The 26924-nt window shown below is 41.8% G+C and overlaps 1 protein-coding gene and 1 long non-coding RNA gene across 2 annotated transcripts in view; one reads left to right on the top strand and one right to left on the bottom strand.

Annotated features, from left to right (window-relative positions):
* Positions 1–4415, bottom strand: part of gabbr2 (gamma-aminobutyric acid type B receptor subunit 2) — a 759033-nt gene extending 754618 nt beyond the window's left edge. Inside the window, exon 1 of the mRNA XM_033042801.1 lies at positions 3229–4415. Coding sequence (XP_032898692.1) covers positions 3229–3549 — 321 coding nt within the window. The 5' untranslated portion in view covers positions 3550–4415. The remainder of the gene's footprint in view (positions 1–3228) is intronic.
* Positions 4416–6496: 2081 nt separating this feature from the next.
* The window catches only part of LOC116986965, a 30286-nt gene continuing 9858 nt past the window's right edge, over positions 6497–26924 (top strand). Inside the window, exons 1-2 of the long non-coding RNA XR_004415606.1 lie at positions 6497–6508; positions 19834–19868. This is a non-coding gene — a long non-coding RNA (uncharacterized LOC116986965). The remainder of the gene's footprint in view (positions 6509–19833; positions 19869–26924) is intronic.

Genomic DNA, 26924 nt, shown 5'->3' on the forward strand with positions numbered 1-26924 from the left:
CACAGTGGTGTAATAATAATAGCATAATAATAGGTTATTGTCATTATAACATGTAAACATGTACAACAAAATTAAAAATGCCAACCAGTCAGTGCACCATTCACACATTATCTAAAAGCTAACGATACGTAAAAGAGAAATATCTGAAATAAACAACTAAAAGAAATAACATGAAAAAACCAAGCATAAACACACAACCATACATTCTTCTGTCGATTGCACGATCCCTTTGGTATGTAGCGCACCTGCGCTCATTTGGTGGCTATATTAAGTGTAGTTATTGCTGTGGGATAAAAACTGTTTTTGAGTCTGTTTGTCCTTGTCCTCATTGATCTGTACCGTCTGCCTGACGGCAACAGTTCAAACAGGGAGTGTCCGGGGTGGGAAATGTCCTTTATAATGTTCTGGGATTTCTTGAGACAGTGGGAACTGTGTAGGTCCTCCAAGGTGAGGAGAGGGCAGCCGACAATCTTCTGGGCATTGTCAATAGCCCTCTGGAGCGCTTTCCTCTTAGCCGCTGTGCAGCTGGTGTACCACACGCATACAAAGTATGTTAGGATGCTCTCTATGGAGCACCGATAAAAGGACAGCAGCAGTCTCTGGTTGATGTTGTTCTTCCTGAGCACCCTCAGGAAGTGCAGTCTCTGCTGGACCTTTTTCAGCAGCGCAGAGGTGTTCACGCTCCATGTCAGGTCCATGTAGTCGTAGAGTTGCTGTCTCTAAGTTGATCCCTGGTGCTGACATGCAAGGTTTGAGTGTTCTCCCTCTCATTGTGTGGGTTTGTCTAGCCACTTTAGTTTCCTGCCTTGGACCAACTATCATAAGGAAACATTGAAGAAATGTTAAAACTGGACATATGCTACATTATGATGAATACCGTCCAAGACGTTACTGCATGGGTAATGCTAATGCCGGAAGAATTTAATCCCTCTGCATTTTTGAATGCAGCATTTACTTATTTCCTTTGACATGGATAAAGTGAAAGAGGTCAAAGAACCATTGTGAATTGAATTTGAAATACAGATAATCAAAGAGGAATATCAATCAGCAACTCTAACATAATGGAGACCTAAGAAACCACAGGTACTGGAAACTTGAGCAAATAGAGTTGCTGGATGAAAGCAGTGGGCCAAGCTGCATCTCTGGAGGCAAAATAATGGTCCAAATTTTGGGTCGAGACCCTGCATTAATCCTTTTCGAACAAAGCTAATAAGATGCTAAACTAGAGCGCAAAAATAGAAGAAATTATTAAACTGTATGGTCAAACATCAAAATGATAATCGGCCCATTCATGCTCACCAAGAGTCATTCAAGCTTTGTAGGGCTGAGAGAAATGACAAGGATGATCCTTTGAATCTTAGCTGAGTTTTGCAGAAATATTAGGAAATCTTGTTTATTTTTCACCTCCATCTTAATCAATAAAGATCTTAGAAAACAGTTGGTGGTATCAAGAAAGTTAACCCATTACATTTGAAACTCAAAGCTGAACAAGTAACATAGGTTTAAGCCATTACCAGATCACTGGTTTATTTATTTATTTATTTTTTAAGCAATTACCACTCAGAATGAGCTGTTAAGTGGCACAAGCAAGTGTACAACCTGACATTATGAATGTCTAAGAGACATCCATTCATAAATTCATAATTTCTAGGAGCAAATTAAGCCATTCGGCCCATCAAGTCTACTCCACCATTCAATCACGGATGGCGGAGTTCTAATGAATGTAGCGAGTGGGTGCTTTTGTGGGGCTATTAGGAAAACTCTGGATGCAGGAACTAAGAGGGGCCCAATAGCCTTTCACTTCCACCATCAATGAACTATCTGGATAGCCCGTGGGAGCGGGACTTCTGTCAACTACCTGTCGCTATCAACATTTAGAGGAACAACCTGCACCCTTTTCCATGTGACCTTCAGGATGCCCATTCAGGAGAGTTAGTTTACTGGCAACGCTGCCATTCGGAATCATTGGCAAACACCCTTGCTTCCAACTACACAAGATGAATTTGTACATCAACCTCCCCGAATACATCAAAAACACAAAAACCCATTCAGAAAAGAATGCTAGAATTAATTTAGTAAACATTTATTTTCCAAACGTCTAGCCCTCCTCCCGGCCCGCTCGCTGGCCGTCAGTGCGGGGAGGGAGACCGCTGGCTGATGCTGAGAGATGGCTCTGTGCCCAATGCCTGTGGCAGGGACGGGTTACTGCCTGCCTGCCCCCCCCGCCCCAGCTCCGCACACAAAGTGCCTCGGGAAACATGAGCGGCGCTCGATGTGAAACTGCTGCCATCTTCAGGTATTTCTTCAGTCAGTCCCCGATCCGTCCCCGCCCCGTTCATTCCACAGTGGCAAACAAATAGGCATTGCGTGCGATTAATAAAGGAGATGACAAACAAATAGATAAACAAAACTTCCAGAGAACGGAGCGACAATGAGCGTCAACCCGCTTTAGGATTGATTTAAAAAAAAGTGTACTATTTGAACAAGGTCTCAAAGTAGTCGTGGATATTTTTTCCTCTCTATGTATGATGCGTGGTAAGTTGTCACCTATGCCCCATATCTCGGCGACAGAGAGAGAGCTACAGCGGGGGCTTGGATCAACCATGTGCGGCTACCCCGCTCCGTGGGCTTGTGACAGTGAATGGTGACGGCTCCATCGCTATGTCGCTTCACCGAGGGAGCCGTTCACAGCGGGAACAGGTCTCCAGCAGTTCGACAGACACAGAGAGAGAGAGAGAGAGCGACCAGATACATGCAATGGCTTCAGGGACCCGCTCCTGTTCGGCGCATGGGGAGGTGGGGGGAGAGAACACACAAACACACGCAGCTAGTCCCATTCCTCGCACTTAATGCACAAGGATTCTCCACAGGTCCCGGCACATTGGCAAAGTGGGTCACGGAACATTAAACCCCAATCACGCCACGACCTGTCAAACGAACCGAACAGCCACAATAAACCCCACCGACACCCGTTAAAGGGTTAAATCATTCACACATTGCGCATTGTGCAAAACACCACAATTCAATTCACAATTAATACTTGGCACTGTGTGAATACGTTAAAGATAAGCGTACACGTCGGCATTCACATTTCCAAAACAGGAACCACAGCCCAGATAATTTGGAATATTCTACGTGGAAATTTGTAAACAGATTGGAGAAATCAGAGAACGATTTTTTTATTTTTTTAAACGACAGCTTCGCAAATAAAATAACCGTGTTAAATACCTCGGAGTCGTACCATTCCAAGACCAGTCTGCTGGTGTTTGGCAAGAATTTGCTGTGGACGTGCTCTGTGGCGAGCTGAACGGCAGGTAAGATGCCTTCCGAGATACTCTCCGCCGCCAGCGCCTTGTTGATGGGCATCAGTCCCATGATAGGCAGCTTGGAGTCGGCTTCCAGCCTGATGCCGGTATTCTTGAACGCCGGAGCCGAGAAGGGGCACCAGCCCCACAGTAGCAACAGCAGCGGCATCCCAAGCCGGCCTAGAGAACACCAAAACACCCAGACGAACAGTCCAGATCGGTAAGTCCGGAGGGCAGGATCCATCCTGGAAGGGTAAAAACGCACACAAACACGCAGCAGGACTGGTGGCGACTGGGCGAGATCAGAAGGCTGGCATTGGAGCCACCCGCTCGCTCGCTTGTTCTCTCTCTACCCCGCTCTCTCCCGAGATGGGCTCTCGCTGGACGCTCTGAGGTGCTGCTGCCTTGTAGTCCAGGGACTGAGTCGAGTTCAGTGCATTCCTCTCGCTCCTTTCTCTCCTTCAGGGGTCCCGATAACGTCTGTCAACGGCGATTGGCGCCCCTCTCTCTTAATATATGTATACGCATATAGAAAGACTTAAGAAAAACACATGCATTTGCTTTCCTCGTTTCCTTCGGATGGATTTTTTTTGGCAGCAATTCAAAGGAAGGAACCAGTTCGGCACGGTATGAGAGATCTCGCAGAGCAGCGCCGTCTATCCACAGTGTGTTGCTCTGGGAGTTAATATGGGAAATATCTCAGCATCTACCCCGTCCTTGCAGCGACTGCGTCTAACACATCGTATCCAACCCATGGAAACACGAGCATGGATACCAGGAAATCCCCCCGCCGCCAAAATACCATCTCACAGAGGCAGAAAGGGAGCTGAGGAACCAGATCCCTGGAGAGCAAGTGCAACTGGGGCAGGCATCCCCCCCTCTCATCTCCACGGCCGCTGTCAGGCTGCAGACTGCAGATGCCAGCTTCCGTGCTCTCGTCTGGGTTTCCAGGTGCGAACTCTCTCGGCGATTCGTCTTTATGGGCTGGCTAGTGTTCACAATCCTAGCGCCTTTACACCAGTGAGACTCGGGCGCAACGCAAATCGGACATTCGGTTGTAGCCGCATTGAGCTCATCTCCCTAGTGCAGGAAAAAGCAAAAAGGCAGACTTTAGAGTTGTAGATCCCGGTCGCGTTGGTATGTCTCCAATGGGGGGGGAGGGGGGAGGGAGTGACAGACCGTGAGCACCCAAAAAAAAATTACTTTTGCATTATTTTAAACAAATCGCAGTCCGCTTTAAATCAAGAGCGCGTTGTACCAGGGAGAGTTGATCACGGGCCATTAACTAAACCACATCACCTTGGTTTCTACTGCCAATCACTGAATTCATTTGCACCTTCCATCTATTGAATAAACGAAAGCATCTGTTCCTTGTGCACCGCCGACAAACAAAGCACGGGAGTTCAATTACGGGATTAGATGGCATCTAACCTGTAAAAAATTGAAACCCCCATTCGAGGCTCGTTTTTGCTCGAGTCTTCCTTAACAACCACTTTAAGACATTTTAATGATTACACCCCGCTTTTTAGGTGAGTATTGTATTATGGAATGTCCAACTTGATCACTTGAACTTAACCGAAATTTGGAGGGGCGATTCAAGTTTGCGGGAGCATTTTATGTTAAAAAAATTAACACTTTAAAATAATAGAAACAAAGTTCTGAAGGCACGGGCCAGCTGGAAGTCAGTCTAAACTTGTACAATCGTATTTATCTCCCAATTTTAATGTATCTCGTTCCTTTCGAGTTTAACATTAAACTCCGTTCTGGTGGCCTGTTTACTCCGTGTGTAGAGCCATTCTCACTTGGGTTTGCCTGGTCAAGCGGAATATTAAAAAGCGTTACGGCTATTACCTATGGAGAACTACTTGGATTCGTAATCAGTATTCCACTGGCTGTTGCGTTTACCCGATTAATTTAGCGGCACTTTAATCCTGTCAAGCGCCACAATCTGCATCAGCTACTTGCTTTTGAGAGGACCACCAAGTTACATCCGCTGGCATCCAGGCGAGGCTTTTGCTTTGTATCAAACGATGGCTTACTGCCACGAGCAAATGCATTCTTCATTCATCGCGCCGATCTATCTTTTAACCAGGTGACAATTGTTCATTTCTGTGGAGTCAACTGTGCATCTCAGAAACACAACTGCGTGCATTTTATTTGAATACCATGTACAATTTTGCAATGTGTAGTCCAACTGGAAATCAACACACGGAAGATGCGCGCAATGATTCAGTGCCTGGTAGAGAATATTTGTAAATCTGACAATTCTGCACGTTGCAACGGCGCGAGTATACATTGCAGATCATGCCTCCGAGTCCAGCTGGTTTTCGACCCATAAATAAATGTAGCCAGACCTGGTAACGCAGTGCTTGGATCCGGTGATCAGCGGTTGTTTTTAAACGAGGTTAAGCCATAGACAATATTGCGATTGCGCGAATCCTTGAGACGTGTGAACATTAGATTGGGAGAAGGATGAGGAAAAACGAGAAGAATTTTAATTGCCTGTTATGAAGGCACCTGGACCAAAGCGTGTGCGGTGCAAAGTTTAAACCGGACCGAAAATATGACAACTCTGCTTATTTGCAATATCACCTGTTCTAATAGGCACAGGATGCATGCTGTGGCAATTAAGCTGAGACCAAGGCATCAAAAGCGCACAGTTATTTTGAACTTATTTCGGGTGAGTGAAAGTGGCCATCAATATCAGCATTTATTGGCCATCAGGCTGAGGTTGACAGATTCCTGATTAGTAAGGGTGTCAAGGATTATTGGGAGAAGGCAGGAGAATGGGGTTGAGTGAGAAGGATAGATCAGCCATAATTGAATGGCCTAATCCTGCTCCTATAACATATGAGCTTTAGTACAAGCAGAAGAGTTCAGTTTAACTTGGCATCATGTTTGGCACAACCATTGTGGGCTGAAGTTCCTGTACTGTTCTGTGGTCTATGTTCTAAGACCTCAAGTACCTTACTGAGAGAATGATCAATCACATTGAATACTAGCCAGAAACACAACGGGGATATTCTTCTCAAAGGGCTGTCGGTATATCGTAGAGTCCAAGTCAAAACAGGTAAATGGTACAAAAGAGCCAGAAAAAAACTTGACAATAATATGGTTTTAGATAAAATTCCACAAATAATATAGAGATTGTTCCATATTAAAGATAGAAATGTCCTGGCAAGAGGGTGGTGTTGGGGATTGTTGTGTTCAATAAATCACCGGATTCGGACAACAGAGTTTGTAGCACTAAATATTTTATTACACTACCTAATAAAGAACATAGACTCGCGTGTCTGCGTATGCACTCTCGAAACCCCGAGTACACAGCAAAGCGCGCCCCCAGGTGTCAACCTGTTGTCGATCTCCTGGCACCGTTCGCCCACATCGTCCGGGGATGGGGTTCTCCCCGCTCTGGTTGGGCACCAGGCATGGTCCTTTATGGTGTTTCTCACCTATTCAGACCATGCCATACCCCCCTCCGTGAGCCAATCATTGGCCCATCTAATCATGCCGTGCCACACTTAGCTGGTTGTGCGCACCATTTCTGCACTTCTTGTGGCAGGTGGTCCGCCCAACTATTGCAGTGTTTTGCTCAGCAAAGCCAGACATTCCCAGACTTGTTTGGGAACATCTTCGAAAACATCTACTTGTTTTCGAAGGGTTTGGAATGCTATGCTGCTAATTTAGCTAACAACTCAAGTTTAGCTAACATGGTCTATTAGACCCTTACAATACAGGGACGTATAATATACTGTATATATAACACCTCTTACTGGCAGATACTTCAAGATATTGGAAACCTATGCAGTGATCGATTGGGAGAAAGGAAAATAATTAATCAAATGATAAACAGAGGGTAGGGAAAAGAGTCAAAGCATCTAGAGCAGGGGTTCCCAACCTTTTTCATCCTGTTTACCCCTGGCAACTTTTGTTAGCACATAACAATGTTATTTCACATATTTATGAACAACTAATGATGAGCAGATATTGGTATACCAGAACCAAACACAGTCAGTCAATGAGAAAGAAATATGTGCAAATCCAGAATCAACACATTTACCCCCTGGTAGGTGAAGTTTACCTCCTGGGTAAATTTAGCCCAGGTTGGGAGCCCTTGATCTAGAGTAAAATAAGCTGCAGTAGGTGGTCTGAAATAATGCTCATTCTTTTTGCTTGGGAGTATCAAAGATTTGGTTAAAAAAAACTTGGGAAAATCAGCAGAATCGGCTTGAGATATTTTGTATGATTTTTTTTACTGCCATATCTTCAATGTAAAAAGGGGAGAAAGCACACTCGCTGGTGAACCCTGCATAAATATCAACACTGACTTCATGGAGTTAATTTTACTTTGAGTAGTTGGTGTACCTTTGTGTCTCAAAGTGAGGCAAAAAAAAGAGCAATGAAGATCAATGTGCATTAATTATGCAGAGCAGATACAAGAATCTAAGGACTTGAATTAGGAGGTAGAGTGCGCCATTCCATTCATCAGGCTTTCTCTGCATCAATGAAAGTATCTCTGATCTCCAACTTCAGTTTATCTTCTCGCACTGAATCTTCACAAATCTTTATTTCCTTCCTTCACTTGCCTAACGTCAAGATCCATACATCTCAGCATCGAGAATTTCAAAGATTCTCAACCTAGTGGATGAAGAAACTTCTTCTAATTTCAGTCCAACTTACATTTTTTCTTTCATTACATTTATACCAAACCTATTAACCTACAAACCTATACGTCCCTGGATGGAAACCGGAGCATCCAAAGAATTAATCCATCCCTTATTCTGTGTTCCGGACTCTCCTATAAGGGTAAAATCCTTGAAGAATGTATTTTGCAAAAAATATGGCATCTACTTTTTGAAAATTGTCAGCACAATGGTACAGATGGAAAAGCAGCTGTCTCACGGCACCAGAGACCCATGTTAAATTTTGAGCTCAGATGCGGTCTGCATAGACTTTGCACGCTCTCCCTATGATCATGCAAGTTTCCTCCGGTTTTCTCCCATACCCAAAAGACATATGGATTTGTAGGTTAATTGGCCCCTGTAAATTGGCCCTAGTGGGTAAAGAGTGGATACAAAAGTATTATAATATAGAATTAGTGTGAACAGATGATCATTGATCATTGTGGATTCTAAGGCCCAAAGGGCCGTATCTTTCTATTGATCAATCAAATGTATATGCTTCATTGGGGTTACCTCCCATTTATCAGGGGAAATAGAGCTGTTCAAGTCATTTTTTTCCCTGGAAGAATCCTCTGTTCCAGGCGTTAGTCTTGTAGTCCCCAACATCCCCCTCCAACTTCTACAGATGCGTCGTAAAAAGCATCTTATGGGATACGTTCCAGCCTGGTTTGGAAACAGCTGCATGCAAGGCCAAAATAAATTGCAGACAGTTATGACGTAGATCAGACCATCACCCAAAGCAACCTCCTTACCATTGACTCAATCTACATTTCATGCTGCTTTGGCAAGGCCACCAGAATAATGAAGGACCAGACTCACGCTGGTCACTCACTCTTCTCCCCTCTCCCATCAGGAAAGAGGTACAGAAGTTTGAAAAGACATAACTTCAGATTCAGGGACAGTTTCTTCCCAACTGCCACCAGGCAGCTGAAAGGTCCTCTCTCACCAGCTAGAGGGCAGTCCTGACCTCCCATCTTCCTCAATGGAAACCTTTGAACTATCTTTAATCGGACTCTATCTGACTATCAGATAAATATTATACCCTTTATCCGTTATCTGTACACTGTGGACAGCTTGATTGTAATCATGTTTAGGAAGGAACTGCAGATGCTGGTTTAAACCGAAAATAGACAGAAAAAGCTGGAGTAACTCAGTGGGTCAGCATTTCTGGAGAAAACCTTTTCATTAGAAAGGTTCACTCATTCTTTATTTTCTATGCCTACTTGTTAATTCTGTCACCCCTGTACCAGAAATAAAACACCTGAACATCAACATTTCCAGACTTTACAAGGTTTTCTCTTTCCTTACCAAACGATTACTACACATTTCTCCACATTACATTTAATTTACCTTTACTTACTCAATTACTTAAAAGGTCTATATCCCAAGACTGATGCTTGCAATAATACATTCATTATAGACTTTAAACACAAAAATAATCTGCTTATTCGTGTGGTCTATTGTTTGTTGTTTAACTAATCCAGTTCTTCTGAAATATTCCACCCAGTTGACGAGGCTTCAGTGTAGGGTTAGGCCTGCTAACCATATCAAAAGTGTGTATACATATCTAACATCAAGATGAGATCAGATGAGAAAGGTAGCTATTAATGTAGTTATTAATGTAGCTATTAAGATAATTTCACCAGAGCATTTATGACATAGGTCATTGAATCATAATATATCTTAATTTGATCTTTGTTGAAATAAGAGTTTGTTCATAAATTGACCTGTACATATTTGCAACACCTTGTAGATTTGCTTTGTAAAAAAAAAAAAACATGAATGATTCATGCTATGAAACAATTGGAAGCCAACCTTTCAGTGTTTTTTCCCCTGGAGTTTGAATTGTGAAGGATTAAAGAATCATGCACATTCCATGGGAAACATGGATATGTGATCTTCACACTGTGATTATAGATCTATTGATTCACATATATCATGATGAATTTCATAAAATGGTCCTTTATGACATCAGTTCAAAAAGTATTGTTGATGCAGTTAATACAATCGTGTATCCTGGGCAGTGGTAATTTCCAAAGAAATGCATTTGTAACTCCATCTGTTTTTTTTCTGCTTTGGGTTGAAGTATTACAAGTCTCAATGTGGTGAAGTATAGCATTTGTCACCTGCTAGGTGTAGTTATCAAATTGTTTAACATGGACAAACGTCTCGTGGAGACACAGAAATGTCCCCTAACTAATATATTTTAAGCCAAGGTAGGTCTCAAATTATGTATAGGAAGGAACTGCAGCTGCTGGTTTAATCCGAAGGTAGATACAAAATGCTGGAGTAACTTAGCAGGACAGCAGCATCTCTGGAGAGAAGGAATGGGTGACGTTGTGGGTCGAGACCCTTTTTCAGACTAAGCTGGACATTTCTTCAAATGATGCTGGACATTTAATGTTGCTGGAATACATTACCTCTATCATAATGTCAATATAATGCCGAGAATCATAAAACATTTACAGCACAGATGGCTATTTAAACGATCATTTTTGTGCCAATATACCAGAAGACATTTAGACTATTCTTACTACCCTACTCTTGCTCAAAGACAATTTAAGTTATGTCTTTTCAAGTTTAATCCAGCCATCTTTTACATTTGTTTGATGCATCTGCCTTTACCACACTTTCAAACATTACATTCAAAGTCCCATTACTCACTGAGTGGGGAAAAAGGTAACTCGACCTTTAATCCTTCCACCAATTAATACTTTCTATGTCTCTTATTTATAAATATTTCTGCTGAAAGAAATAGATCATTCCTGTTCACCCTGTTGAGGTCTTTCATAATTGTTTACACATCACTCCTCCTTTGGCCTCTTTATCCCAAAGAAAATGACCTAAATCTAATTGCTAAATCTCTCCCAATAACTTAATTCTCCATGTCTGGAAACCTCTGTGTTAACCTCCTCTGTACCATCTAAAAAGTTATCACAGTATTCCTATATTATGACAAACAGAACTTTACACTGTTCTCTGGCTGTGGCCTAACACTGTTTAACACAGTAACTGAAAATCAAAACTCAGATGCTGCAAATCTGAAATGAAAACAGAATATCCAGGAAAGTAACTCTTACATTCCCTCTCTCTCTCCATTCCTCCCTCACCATAGTCCTCTTGTTAATTTCACCGTTTGTATTCCTTCATTATCACCTTGTCCCCAGCCAACAATGGACCATTGTGGGCTCCACATTTCCTGTGCCATCGATGCAGCCTCTGCTTTGTTCTCTACCTTCCCATACCTCTAGTTTCCTCCTCCATGACTCTCAATCTGGTGAAGCATCTCGACCCAAAATGCCTTTTCTCCAAAGATGCTGCCTGACCTGTTGAGTTACTCCAGCATTTTGTGTCTATCTTCGGTGTAAACCAGCATCTGCAGTTCCTTCTTACACAACTGCTGGAAACACTCAGGAGGTCAATGGAAAGAGAAAAAAAAGATAACTTTTCAGATCAAAGGCTCTTCATTAAAACTGTTAAAGAAAAAAAAAATTAGTTTTAGGCAACAGATACCAGAGAAGACAGTGGAGGGATGGATAGAACAAAGAGAATGTTTCTGAAAAGGTGAGACTGTGGCACGGTGGAACAGCAGTGAGCTACTGCCTTACAGCACCAGAGACCCGGGTTCGATCCTGACGATGGGTGCTGTTTGTACGGAGTTTGTACGTTCTCCCCTTGACCTGCATGGGTTTTCTCCGAGATCTTTGGTTTCCTCCCACACTCCAAAGACGTCCAGGTTTGAAGGTTAATTGGCTTGGTATAAATGTAAATTGTCCCTAGTGTGTGTGGGAAAATGTTATTGTGCAGGGATCGCTGGTCGGTGCGGAAAGGGGCCTGTTTCTGCGCTGTATCTCTAAACTAAGCTAAACTAATGAATGACTGCAATTTCAACTGACACATCTGAAGGCAGACACTGAATGGCATGCTGAGTGTTGTTTTCTGTTATTGTTTATGTTTTACAAAGTTCCAGCATGACCGTACTAGTTTTGTCCATTGGGCAAGTATCCCATGTGCTTTTGTAGCAAACTTTTCTAACAGTTCTGCTCTCTTCAGGGATCTATGGAAATTGGAATCCAAGATGTGTACCTTGGTATATCATGTATCAATATCATTTATCCCTGTGTTTTTCATACACTGGCCAAATGCATCATTTCACATATCCTTGAGTTCCATTTGGCACTTTTGTGCTCATGTGATCAGTCTATTAATATCTTCTTGCTGCCTATAACATTCTTCCCTATTAACTGCACTGACGATTTTGGTGTCATCGGTGAACCTCTTCACAGTTGACTTCACATTTAGGACAGCTTAATAGTTCAGGTAGTTCTGTTGTCTCAAAGTTCCAGTAATCCAGTTTCAGTTCTGACTAAAGGTGCTCCAGCTTCTTCCCACATCCTGAAGAAGGACTGGTTTCCTGGTTAGGTTAATTAGACCCCTTGTGTCGGTGACTGGTAGGACAATCAAGGGGGTATTGATGGTATACAAGATAGAGTAGGTAACATGGAACACCCTCTTTCTATGTCAGGAGGAAATATGAGAATTAAAATACACCACAAAGACAATATCCATGAAAGGCCTAGATATAGTGGACATGGAAATATGTTTCCAGTAACAGGAGAGTCTCGAACCAGAGGACACAGCCTCGGAATAACAGGATGTACCCTTAGAATGGAGATTATAATGAATTTCTGTAATGAGAGGGTGGTGAATCTGTGGAATTCATTGCCACAGTTAGCTGTGGAGTCCAAGACATTATGTTTTTTTAAAGTGGAGATTGATAGGTTCTTAATTAGTAAGGGTGTCAAACATTATGGGAAGAAGGCTGGAGAATGGGGTTGAGAGGGAAAAATAGATCAGCCATGATTGAATGGTTGAGTAGACTCGATGAGCCGAATGGCCTAATTCTGCTCTTATATATATTTTATAAAGTGCCCTGCTCTGCCACAGTTTGCTATGCTGGGTTCCTATGCGAATGTGCATATCTTTGTTTTGTACATATTGATGCCAGAAGTGTGGAAGAGGCTTCCAGCATTTGTTGACTACATTTTTCTCTTATATTGCTCTTCACTCCTGTTTAAAATAAAAAGATGAAAGACTGCATGAATGGTTTGATGCTGCTTCAATCGGTATGCTTGATGCGACTGATTCTCTCCATCATCGCAAAACCAGCCTTTTATCCAGCATGAAATTTGCTCAACTTAAGTGAAGGGGATAGATGCTCCATTGTGCGTGAGGTAGTGCTAATTAATAAAGATCTAATGAGCTAAATTAAGCTTATGTACAAACGTCAATGGAAGAAACAGCTTGCCCAATTGACATCAGCTGATCCTTTATTTCCTAGGTAACAGAAGCTTTGATTCTTCTTCTTTCAACAACGAGCAAATACATCTGAATATTTAAATCATTCCTGCAGTACCATGTAATATAATGTCACCAACATAGTGATATTTTAGCAGAAACCTTCTGAAACCCAAAAAAGGGAAAAATATATCATTCTATATGTTTCTGCCCATTTGGAATGGTATTGCAATCGAGACTTTCCACCTAAGGCACATTCTGCAGTTAAATTAAGCTGAAAGTATGCAGCGATGTTTGTGTTAATGATTTTAAATATCAGCAGTGAGTTTTTCTCAGGTTAAAAATCAAGCAGACAAATACTAGCATGGGGCTCGTGCCCCCCTACTGGGTGTATCTGGGCTTGGTGTAATTAACGTCACAGAGGTTAACTCTAAACAGGATTCTTATGGAAAAGGGAACAAATGCCACTAATCCCTGCGTTATTAGTAGTACGCCGATACTCTCCGTGGAATTGCCTACACTCAGAATAGATTAGATGTCTTTATGTTGTAAAGTGGTGCATTATGGACAAAGAATGGATAAGATCAATAGGCATTAACTGCGTAATACTTTTCAAAGGATACCCCAGCAAAAGCAACTGAGGCGCAGGTACATATAAATAGCTGACAACGCAGCAATGATTGGTGATGAAAAGATAGACATGAAAGTGACCTTGGGTCAGCTGTGGGCATGTAAAGTTGTATAATGCAACAGAACACCAGACCTTTCAGCTATCAATACACCAATTTCCACAACTACCTCGGCACTTCCTCAAACCACTATCTATTCCTTTAATTTTGGTATCCTTGTAGCATATGTTCCAACTGTAAATAGCTCGTTCTAAGCTTCCCCCCCAGTCTAGTTTCAGCCAAAAATCACTGAACCAAGCACTTGCGCAACTAATCTTTATTTTGACAAAACACAATTACAGTTCAATTACTATACCTAACCACCGCGGGTTTGATCCTTGTATCTGCCTGATCAAGTCCTCTAGGCCTCGCTCAAACAGAAACACTCCAGAAGGTCACGCAGTCCTAAGCGCTCTCCCAGAAGATCGACGCTGGACCTCGTGGTAGCTTACTTTTATAGGTTCCTGGACCTCGAGGGGCCGAACCACATGGGGGTGGTCTCTTTACAATACAATTACTGATATCGATTAACCCCATACATAACAGACATTTCCCTAACCCAATAATACAGTGGCTAATACATTGTATTCAAACAGTGTTTCTCGGAGGAATCGAACCTTGCAACATTTACCCTGATCTACAAGAAAACCAGACAAGACTCAATACCTCATCCAATCAACATTCAATAACATAAAGCTTTGCAACATTATTTACAAGGTGTAGTACAAGGTGCAATGTACAAGGACAAGGTGACCATAATATGGTTGAGTTCTTCATTAGGATGGAGAGTGACATTGTTAATTCAGAAACAAGGGTCCTGAACTTAAAGAAAGGTAACTTTGAGGGTATGAGACGTGAATTGGCCAAGATTGACTGGCAATTGATTCTTAATGGGTTGACGGTGGATATGCAATGGAAGGCATTTAATGACTGCATGGATGAACTACAACAATTGTTCATCCCAGTTTGGCAAAAAAATAAATCAGGGAAGGTAGTGCATCCATGGATATCAAGGGAAATCAGGGATAGTATCAAAACAAAAGATGAAGCATACAAATTAGCCAGAAAAGCAGCCAACCAGAGGACTGGGAGAAATTCAGAGACCAGCAGAGGAGGACAAAGGGCTTAATTAGGAAAGGGAAAATAGATTATGAAAGAAAACTGGCAGGGAACATAAAAACTGACTGCAAAAGTGTTTATAGATATGTGAAGAGAAAAAGATTAGTTAAAACAAATGTAGGTCCCTTGCATTCAGAAACAGGTGAATTGATCATGGGGAACAAGGACATGGCAGACCAATTGAATAACTACTTTGGTTTTGTCTTCACTAAGGAAGACATAAATAATCTTCCGGAAATAGCAGGGGACCGGGGGTCAAATGAGATGGAGGAACTGAGTGAAATCCAGGTTAGCCAGGAAGTGGTGTTAGGTAAATTGAATGGATTAAAGGCCGATAAATCCCCAGGGCCAGATAGACTGCATCCCAGAGTACTTAAGGAAGTAGCCCCAGAAATAGTGGATGCATTAGTGATAATTTTTCAAAACTCTTTAGATTCTGGAGTAGTTCCTGAGGATTGGAGGGTAGCTAATGTAACCCCACTTTTTAAAAAGGGAGGGAGAGAGAAAACGGGGAATGACAGACCAGTTAGTCTAACGTCGGTAGTGGGGAAACTGCTAGAATCAGTTATTAAAGATGGGATAGCAGCACATTTGGAAAGTGATGAAATCATTGGACAAAGTCAGCATGGATTTATGAAAGGTAAATCATGTCTGACGAATCTTATAGAATTTTTCGGGGATGTAACTAGTAGAGTGGATAAAGGAGAACCAGTGGATGTGTTATATCTGGACTTTCAGAAGGCTTTTGACAAGGTCCCACATAAGAGATTAGTATACAAACTTAAAGCACACGGTATTGGGGGTTTAGTATTGATGTGGATAGAGAACTGGCTGGCAGACAGGAAGCAAAGAGTAGGAGTAAACGGGTCCTTTTCACAATGGCAGGCAGTGACTAGTGGGGTACCGCAAGGCTCAGTGCTGGGACCCCAGCTATTTACGATATATATTAATGATTTGGACGAGGGAATTGAATTCAACATCTCCAAGTTTGCGGATGACAAGAAGCTGGGGGGCAGTGATAGCTGTGAGGAGGATGCTAGGAGGCTGCAAGGTGACTTGGATAGGCTGAATGAGTGGGAAAATGCATGGCAGATGCAGTATAATGCGGATAAATGTGAGGTTATCCACTTTGGTGGCAAAAACAGGAAAGTAGACTGTTATCTGAATGGTGGCCGATTAGGAAAAGGGGAGATGCAACGAGACCTGGGTGTCATGGTACACCAGTCATTAAAAGTGATACACCAGCCATTAAAAGTAGGCATGCAGGTGCAGCAGGCAGTGAAGAAGGCGAATGGCATGTTAGCATTCATAGCAAAAGGATTTGAGTATAGGAGCAGGGAGGTTCTACTGCAGTTGTTCCGGGTCTTGGTGAGACCACACCTGGAGTATTGCATACAGTTTTGGTCTAATCTGAGGAAAGACATTCTTGCCATAGAGGGAGTACAGAGAAGATTCACCAAACTGATTCCTGGGATGTCAGAACTTTCATATGAAGAAAGACTGGATAGACTTGGTTTGTACTCACTAGAATTTAGAAGATTGAGGGGGGATCTTATAGAAACTTACAAAATTCTTAAGGGGTTGGACAGGCTAGATGCAGGAAGATTGTTCCCGATGTTGGGGAAGTCCAGAACAAGGGGTCACAGTTTAAGGATAAGGGGGAAATCTTTTAGGACCGAGATGAGGAAAACATTTTTCACTCAGAGAGTGGTGAATCTGTGGAATTCTCGGCCACAGAAGGTAGTTGAGGCCAGTTCATTGGCTATATTTAAGAGGGAGTTAGATGTGGCCCTTGTGGCTAAAGGGATCAGGGGGTATGGAGAGAAGGCAGGTACAGGATACTGTGTTGGATGATCAGCCATGATCATATTGAATGGCTATGTAGTATGGTTTGCAGTCATCCAATCCATTCTATGCATTTTGCACCTAATTGACAGGGTCTGCAGCAGTTCCCATTTCCATTCCGAAAGAGCACAGTCCCTGATCGAACCACAACTAAGATTCTCACAGTACTACACTCTAAACAATTACAAATATCTAACTCGAACACCTAATTGACAGGGTCTTCAGAAGTTCCTATTCCCTTCCTGCAGCTTGGGCTCTGGACAGACTGGCACCACTCTGCAGCTTATTCCAGTTCCACAAAGAGCACATTCAAATTGACCAAATATCCCAGCAGCCCTGAAGTCTTTACCCGATTTTAAAGTCCTAATCTTTCCAATCTGGCTAGGATTAACACAACAACCTGACATTTTTATTATATTGTTTCTTATTATATACTCTCTCTCTCTCCCTCTCCCTCTCCCGCTCTCTCTCTCTCTCTCTCTCTCTCTCTCTCTTTTTTTTTTCCATGGACAGAAATAGACACAAAATATTTATCAGACTGACACTGTAAAATTATTTTGATATTATAATGGTCCATTCGGCCCATCAAGTCTACTCTGCCATTCAATCCTCCCTGATCTATCTCTCCCTCTGAACCCCATTCTCCTGCCTTGTCCCCATAACCTCTGACACCTGGATTAATCAAGAATCTATCTATCTCCGCCTTGAAAATAGAAAATATCCACTGACTTGGCCTCTGCAGCCTTCTGTGGCTAAGAATTCCACAGATTCACCACCCTCTGACAAAACAAATTTCTTCTCATCTCCTTCCAAAAAGAATGTCCTTTAATTCTGAGGCTATGACCTCTAGTCCTAGACTCTTCCACTAGTGGACACATCCACTCCACATCCACTCTATCCAAGCCTTTCACTATTCTGTATGTTTCAATTAGGTTCTCCCTCTTTCTTCTGAACTCCAGCGAGTACAGGCCCAATGACGACAAACGCTCAGCATAGGTTAACCTACTCATTCCTGGGATCATTCTTGTAAATCTCCTCTGGACCCTCTTGAGCCAGCACATCCTACAGATATGGTGCCCATAATTAATAATAATAATAATAATAATAATTTGTTTATAGGGACAGTGCATATTAATGAACATTTGCATATAAATATGCGAGATTGTAGCCAATCAGGAGCTAATTTCCGTCTCTAGTCCCAGGCAAAGGTAGGCGAAGTGTCTTGCCCAAGGACACAACGACAGTACACACTCCAAGCAGGATTCGAACCGGCCACCTTCAGTTTGCCAGCCGAACACTTAGCCCATTGTGCCATCTGTCTAATTGCTCACATTATTCCAAATGCGGCCTTACCAGCACCTTATAGAACCTCAACAAACATCCCTGTTTTTGCATACAAGCCCTCTTGAAATAAATGCTAGAATTAAGTTTGCTTGGTAAATTCAACAATTTCAGTGGAAGAGATTTTAAGGGGCTACAATTGTGATAGTGCTATAACAAGAATCCACGATTCATGCTCTTCAAAAAGTGGCTACTTGCAAGAAGTGCAAGGTTAACAACTTTACAATTAAAGCAAAGCCTTTAAAAATATTTGCAAATCGAAACATGGAAATATAGAAAGTAAGAGCAGGAGTAGACCATTGCTCCTTCGAGCCTTCTCCAGCATTCAACATGATCATGGTTGATTATCCATCTGAATGTCATATTCATGCTCTCTCCCCAAATCACAATTGCATCTAGAAACCTATCTATCGTCTTCCAAAATGTACTTGGCTAATTGATCACGACAGCCCTCAGTGGTAGTGAATGATCACAGCTCTGAATGAAGCAATTTGTTATTGCCACAGTCCTAATTTATTACAGGAAAAACATCCGCTCAGCAACCAATTTGTCCAGCCCTGTCCCAATTATACATGTTTCAGTTCGCTCGCCTCTTATAATTTGTTTTAAGAATCAATGTGCTTGGGTATATAGAGCACCTTGTAAAAGTTACCATTCACCCTGAATAAAGCTGATTCCTTCATCATCATCCATTTCTTTCTTCCTTCACTCTACTTTATATACATACTTGAGTGTTACATTTATATTGTTTTAATTAGCAAGCTAGTCCTTGCATAGATGGTTGGTCAATTGATGTTACTGAATTAAATTCCCATTCATCATGTGTGTTCCACATTTCTGCAACAATTGTTTTCATTCCTCTGCATTAATACCCATTTGTTTCCCCATCTGATTCTCCAGATCAATTTAACAGTATCAATTTTGTTCCAGACATATGTTCATATGAACAATATTTTTATATTAAAACACTATTTTTTTCTGCATTGTTATCAATGTTATTAACAGCAAAGTGTTTAGACCAGGCATGGAAGTGGCTGCAATTGTCAATCTCTCATTCAGAGCCTTTCTCATTAATTATCATCTATTATTATTGCCAAGCAAACTTTCAATTCATTTAATCTGCAATTAATTAATGACCTTTGGTTTTCTGTAAAAGCCTTACATGCATAAGTTCAAGTGTTATTGGAAAAAAAATCAGCGGAATTAACCTATTAGATAGTCCTCATCCATTATTTTTATGCTTGTCATTTGTCTCTTTCTATTTCTCCGTTACTGAGAGGATTGATCTTTCTGTAGCAGAATTTAATACAGAGAAAAGCGAGGTGTCACATTTTGGAAAGTCTAACATGGGCAGGTCTGGCAAGTCTAAGAATGTATACACAGTGTGTAGGAAAGAACTGCAGATGCTGGTTTAAATCAAAAATAGACACAAAATGCTGGAATAACCTCCGAAGAAGGTTGTCGACCTGAAACGTCACACAGTCCTTCTCTCCAGAGATGCTGCCTGTCCCGCTGAGTTACTCCAGCATTTTGTGTCTTTCTTCAAAGTGTACACAGTGAATGGTAGGGCTCTAGGAAGAGCAGAGGGATCTAGGAGTGCAGGTACATAGGTCCCTGGAGGTGGCATCACAGGTTGATAGAGCAGTCAAAAAGGCTTTTAGCACATTGGCCTTCATCAGTCCGAGTTTTGAGTATAGAAGTCGGGAGGTCATGTTGTGGTGATTTAAGACATTGGTGAGGCTGCATTTAGAGGATTGTGTTCAGTTCTGGACACCATGTTATAGGAAATCATGTTGTACAGTTGGAAAGGGTGCTGAGAAGATTTACAAGGATGTTGCCAGGACTCGAAAATCTGAGCTATAGGGAGTGGTTGAGCAGGCTGGGACTCTATTCCCTGGAGCGCAGGAGGATGAGGGGTGATCTTAGAGAGGTGTATAAAATCATGAGAGGAATAGATCGCATGGACGTACAGAGCCACTTGCCCAGAGTGGGGGAATCGAGAACCGGTGGACATAGGTTTAAGTTGAAGGGAGAAAGATTTCATAGGAATCTGAGAAGTAACTTTTTCATGCAAAGGGTGGTGGATGTATGGAACGAGCTGCCGGAGGAGGTAGTTGAGGCAGGGACTATCGCAACGTTTAAGAAGCAATCAGACAGGTACATGGATAGGACAGGTTTTGAGGGGTATGGACCAAATTCAGGCAGGTAGGACAAGTGTAGATGGGACATGCTGGTCACTATGGGTAAGTTGTGCTGAAGGGCCTGTTTCCACGCTGTATGACTCTATTTCTGTACATTTTCAGTGGTGCTTCCCCAGGTGATCAACAATCATGTGCACATGTTGACAATGCAATTGAAGTCACTTTGACTACAGAGATCAAATACAACAGCTGGTCCAAGCAGTAGTAGTGGGAAACAACAAAACACACCTGAGGAGGAGAAATAATCAGGCAGGAAAAGCAGGGGTAGCTGATTGTGGAACGAATGAGGTTGTGATGTGGTGGGAGCGGAATTGTTACATATCACCACCCTGTTAGTTGAATAATAAAATCGTAGGGGAGGCTTGTGGTTGTTTCCATTCACTTCTATCGACATACATTATAATCACAGACGGGTGAAAGGGTGTCCCAGTATTAAACAGTGCTTTGTATAAAAGAATAAAAGTATAAAAGTACTCTGGTAAAAATCAATTATTAGATCAAAACATCAGAATGAATTACTTGCTAACAAAATCAACCTCTCTATTTACACAATTATCAATTAAGTAATACTACTGCAAACAGGACAGGAGCTTTTTTTTCAGGAATTTACCTGTCCATAATTTTCACTTTATAATAATACAGGTAGTCTGTGTACAGAGCTACCTTGTGTTCATGGATAATAATAATAATAATAATAATAATAATAATAATAATAATAATAATAATAATAATAATAATAATAATAATAATAATATATTTTATTGTCATTGCACATAAGCGCAACGAGATTTGGTATGCAGCTTCCATCCGATGTCATAACAGTAAAATAGTCAAAACAGTTCAAACAGACTAAAGTGCAGATGCGTCTGTGCGACGTGACCATCCGAGGGAGACAGTCCAGGGGGGATGGGGGGGCACTCAGCAGGGCCAGTTCAGAGCCGCTCAAGCTCTGGGAATGAAGCTGTTCCTGAGTCTGGAGGTTCGGGCGTAGAAGGCCTTGTAGCGTCTGCCGGAGGGAAGTAGTTCGAACAGTCCATTTCAAGGGTGTGAGGGGTCTTTATGGGTGCTGATGGCCTTCCTGAGGCATCGTGTGTGGTCGATGCCCTCCAAGGCTGGTAGCTGTGTCCCAATAATCTTCTGCGCTCTATGGACGACGCGCTGAAGAGCTCTCCTCTCCGCCTCCGTGCAGCTGAGATACCACACAGAGATGCCATACGTTAATATGCTCTCTGTGGTGCAGCGGTAGAAGGTTGTCAGCAGCTGTTGAGGCAGACCAGTCTTTTTTAATGTTCTCAGGAAGAACAGTCGTTGCTGTGTCTTCTTGACCAGCACAGCGGTGTTGGTGGACCATGTGAGGTCTTCTGAAATGTGAGTGCCCAGAAACTTAAAGCTGGACACTCTCTCCACACTGTCCCCGTAGATGGAGATTGGGGCGTATTCTCCATTATGTGACCTCCTGAAGTCAATAATCAGCTCCTTGGTCTTGGAGGTGTTTAGTGAAAAGTTGTTACGTGCACACCAGTCCGCCAGGTTCTGCACCTCCGCTCTGTATTTTGTTTCATCACCGTTGGTGAACATGTTCCCTTCATGTTTGGAGAGACACAATCAGCTGAAAAGAAACTACAAAAGCCATTCTGCAGAGAGAAAAAATATTGTGCCAAAATCCCATGTGATCACTGAACCCAGAAAAAAAAAATGCAATCCTTATTGCCTCCCAACTTATACCAACTGTTCTAGTATTGCTCAGATAAAGTTCAATTCCGCCCCACAAACGCTCTGCAGCACTTTTCTGTAATTAATGTCAGATTTAATGGTCTATAATTTCTTAATTCATCTTTCAATATTGGTCTGCGAACTGTAATAACAATCATTGTCCTGCAAGCTTCAATCTTCAGCTTTGTGCCCTAAATTGTTTGTTTCCTTTTCCTCCAGGAATTCTAGGACTCTCTCTGAAAAATTTAATGACCAGAACCCCAATCTATTTCTTTATTCAATTATTTAAAATTGTTATGTTGTGTTTTAAATAATGACAGCCCTGTAAATATTTACCAATTTAATTTTCTTTGCAATAGTGGCCTTTTCCAGACAAATTTGACTCGGCAGATAGACACAAAAAGCTGGAGTAACTCAGTGGGGCGGGCAATGTCTTTGGAGAAAAGGAATATTGGTGATGTCTTGGGTCGAGACACTTCTTCAGACTGAGGGTCAGGGGAGAGGGAACTAAGAGATATGAAAAGGTACAAAAAGCAAATTAATGAAATCTATGCAAAAATATCGACTATCATTGAGAAACATATGAATAGCCCACGTCTAATAATCATTTTCTGCATGATATTTGTTAATAAATCTGTTTGGTCATGAAGCAAAAAAAAAAAGGATTATATTTTCTGCTTTAGTTGAAAATGTGGATATGTTAGTTCTGTGCTGTAGATACATTTGAAGGAAGACAGAAGAATTTGTTTTATTTTTAAATAAATCGGTTTTATCGGTCAACAAGGCCTAGATCCTGAAAAATGAAAAAGAAAATGTTCAGAAAGTATATCTAGTCAAAAACAAAAGACACAAAAAGCTGGAGTAACACAGCGGGTCAGATAGCATCTCTGGAGAAATGGAATAGGTGACATTTCAGGTTGAGACCCTTCTTCAGATAAAAACATAGCTAAACATTTCCACATCTTACATCAAAGTTATAATAGAATTAGAATTAGAATTAGAATGTCTTTTATTGTCATTCAAACAGCTTGGTTTGAACGAAATTGCATTTTCTACAGTCTTACATTAGCAATGTTACAAAATGTTGAGATTTTAAAGATCAAGTCTTTAATTTATCCCATCAGATAAAGCATAAAAATAAGTTTAATTTGACACCTAATTCACTTTCATATCTTCAGTATTAAAAAAGTTATGGCCATTTTCATACTCGGAAATTGGCATCTTGTTCCCTATTGCTTTTTCATTGACTTAACACAAAAGCTGTGATCGAGAACATTTAAAAGCCGATAACTTTCTTAAAATTTAAGAGAACTGAAATTTTTTTTCAGTTATTATAGATTGAAGCATTCTGAAACAAATATGAAACAATCTTACTTAGATGACTTGAAATTAAAGCATATAATTAGTTAGTTACCTAATTGTAGCTAATTACAAAATTCAATTACTAGATCTAAACATCTATCCATTTCTTAAGAATAGATTAACATTTTTAAATAGCCTAAGTGTCCAAATAACATTCACACAAGAATTCAGAATATAGCATAATTTTTAAATCTCATTGTCATGGGTTTATAGGCAAAATGGAAGGGATTTAATGTTTAATACCTGTAAATTAATGGCCATTTAAATCAGCTTGCGAGTGGGATTTTCTGGAACGGGACCATTTAGAATGCTGAGGTTGCCAATTTTTTAGTCCCCTATATCTGCAGCAAAAACACTGCCGGTTCTTCGGGGGGGAAACATCACCGTTTCGCAACTTAAAATGTGAATTAAATACATCTTAAGAAACACTTTTATACATAAAAATAAACGACTTTCTTTTACCTGGTCCTCCATAAAATCCGTCCCAGTTGTCGGCATTGACGGTTTCAGAAGCTGCTTTTAAAATCATTCCAGCGATTAACTTGTCGGGTGAATTAAAAAAAAAAACACACACAGAACAACCATAGGAACGATTCTTTAGCAACATCTTGCACTCCAACAAATATAATTCAGGACCAGGTTGGGAAAAAACCTTGTTTTAACCCCCCCCCCCCCCCCCCCCCCCCTCAAACATGGCAAAATCGCGCACACGGCCAGTGGCAGAATTACAGCGCCGCTGAAGGTAAGTTTTGTAACATACCTACTTACATTATAAAAAACCCAAGACCCACACTTAACACAGTTTACACAAACATCCATCACAGTGAATCTCCATCACCTCCTCACTGTGATGGAAGGCAAAAGTCGTATCTCTTCCCTATGTTCTTCTCCCGCGGTCCGGCAGTCCAACTGCAGCGTCGAGGCGAACTGGGGCTCCCGATGTTAAAGCCCACGGTGGGCAATGGTAATCCCATGGCCGTTTAAGCCGCGCCGGGCGATGTTAGGCCCCGCTCCGAGTCCTTTAAACCCCACGATTCCAGCAGGGGAAGTTGCCGTTGTGGGAGCTCCGAAAAGCGGTCTCCCACCAGGGATCTGCGAGCTCCCAATGTTCCTGTCCATCGGGCCTGTGGCTGGAGCCTCCGAAGCTCCAAAGTTGGGTCGCAGCCGCGCGCCACCACCGCTCTTCCCGCTCTGAAGATGGCCAGCTCCGTGATGTCAGGTCCGCAGGTTCCGCATAAGAGCCCTCAGGTTGGTCCTGGCAGGAGGCCGCCACCGGCTCCACGATGTTAGGCCCAACTACATCAGACACCCGACAGAGATAAAGTCGGGTCCCCGTACAGGGAAGATACTAACTGTTTCCCCACCCCCTCCCCCCCCACCCCCCCCATACACAGCTAAAGAAAAATAATAAAAGCTAGTCAAGACATATATTTAACAGGACAACAAATTTTTAAAAGACAGACGGACTGTAGTCGAGCCGCTGCCGTTAGGCGCCGCCGCACCAACTCATTCTCATCTCGTGCACATACATTAATGTGATGAAGAATAGAGAATACAAAATAGTTTTTTCTGTTTTAACTTCAAAAGACTTTCAATTAAACCTTTCTTGGTGGACATTTAGTTTCCTCATCTGAAAAGTGCTCATAGGTTTGTGCACGGAATTTGATCCATCCACGTTTGTTACCGTGCCAGCAGGAACACTAGAGAATACGGAAGTAGAGAAGAATTTATGCGCAGTCTGCTGAAACAATTGTGAATAATATGTTATGTGTCAGAAGATACTACTGAGTCTGACAGTCTCAGGGATCAGCTGTTGTTCTTCAGCTGTTTAGAGATTACCAGGCAGTATTGATTATATTTGACCTACAGTCTTTCTTTTCTCTGGTGTCTTCATTTGTCAATAAATTTGCACTTTTTTTTAAGCTGTTGCAAGGGTTAGGAGGCCAAGGGCTGTGGAAGGGAAGGAGAACACATCTCCACAGTAAAGATTTCCGAAGGAGAACATTTCTTCAACCAATGGGAACCAATGTAATCTGGAAGACATGAAAGATTTTCTTCAGCTAAATGCAACCTTTGGATGAAGGATAAGTGTACAGGGAAACTATATTCTTGGAAGAAGAGTTCTAGCAATTGGGATATGACTTAAGGATGTTGACAACTATCTTAGAATTAGTTCTGGTGTGATGCAGCAGTCAGTAAAGTTGTGGGAAGAGGTATTAAATATGCCGCTGGAAAATGGTGCAAGTCAAAAAGGTACAGTTTCCTGAGCTACTGGGACTGATTCCTGGGAACAAAACTAAAAGGTGGATAACAACCACAAGGCAGGAGTATCTCAACAAGGCAGGAGCCTGTGTCAGTGCTGTGAAAATGGCTCGTATTGTGCAAGAGTGCAAACTTAGACCAGAGAAAGTTATAAAATAAACAAGGTAAGGATGGCAAGGACAGTCATAGAGTCATGAAGCATGGAAACAGGGCACTTCAGCTAAGTTGTCCATGCTGACCAAAATGCCTCATCCATGCTACTCCCTTTGCTTGTGTTAAGGCCGTATCACTCTGAACCTTTTCCATCCTTATGCCTGTCCAAATGTTGTTATTTTACCTGTCCCAGCTACTTCCTCTGAGCTGGAAGAAAGTTAAAGGACAATCACAAAGACTTATAAAAGAGGATTGAATAAGATTGTCAAACAGACAAAAGCATAAATAAAAATAGAAACACTCAGCAGGTTAGGCAGCACTTGTGGACAGAGAAACAGGGCCAATGTTTCAGATTGAAGGTGGCTCTGATGAAGGGTCTCTGACCTGACATTTTAACTCAGGTTTATTCATTACACAGTTGCTTCCTGACCTGCTGAGTGCTACCAATATGTTCTATTTTTATTTATAATTTCCTGCACCATTTTCTTTCTGATTTCCATTTATACAAAACCATATTTGCAATGAATTTTAATAAACATGCTGAGCATCCAAAATAAATCCGGTAAGCAAGCTGTCATTTAAGATGAACATTGCCTCTGTGACAAATATATAGTTTGCTAAATATTGTATTGTGGTGTGGGCCTGCTGCCACATGGCAGGCAGTGGATTGGACTGTTCGGTACTTTTGTAACTTTGTCAGTGTCAACACTTGTGTACTGCCTAGGTTGTATGCAAAATAAAGCATTTCACTGTACCTAGGTACCCGAGGTAGATGTGACAATAAAGATCATTCATTCATTCATTCATTTTGCTTGAAGGAGTTCCTTAGCTGCACCTCACACTGACACAACAAGAATTCCTCTGCCCACATGCAAATCTCAACTTTTCTTTTCAGCAATGGATGAACCACAGGGAGCCCATCATGCCAAAAGCCCACCTTGCAATCCTGATGAAGAAAGGAGAAATGAACAGCTG

This window comes from Amblyraja radiata, chromosome 2, assembly GCF_010909765.2.
Source record: "Amblyraja radiata isolate CabotCenter1 chromosome 2, sAmbRad1.1.pri, whole genome shotgun sequence".
NCBI classification, from domain to species: domain Eukaryota; kingdom Metazoa; phylum Chordata; class Chondrichthyes; order Rajiformes; family Rajidae; genus Amblyraja; species Amblyraja radiata.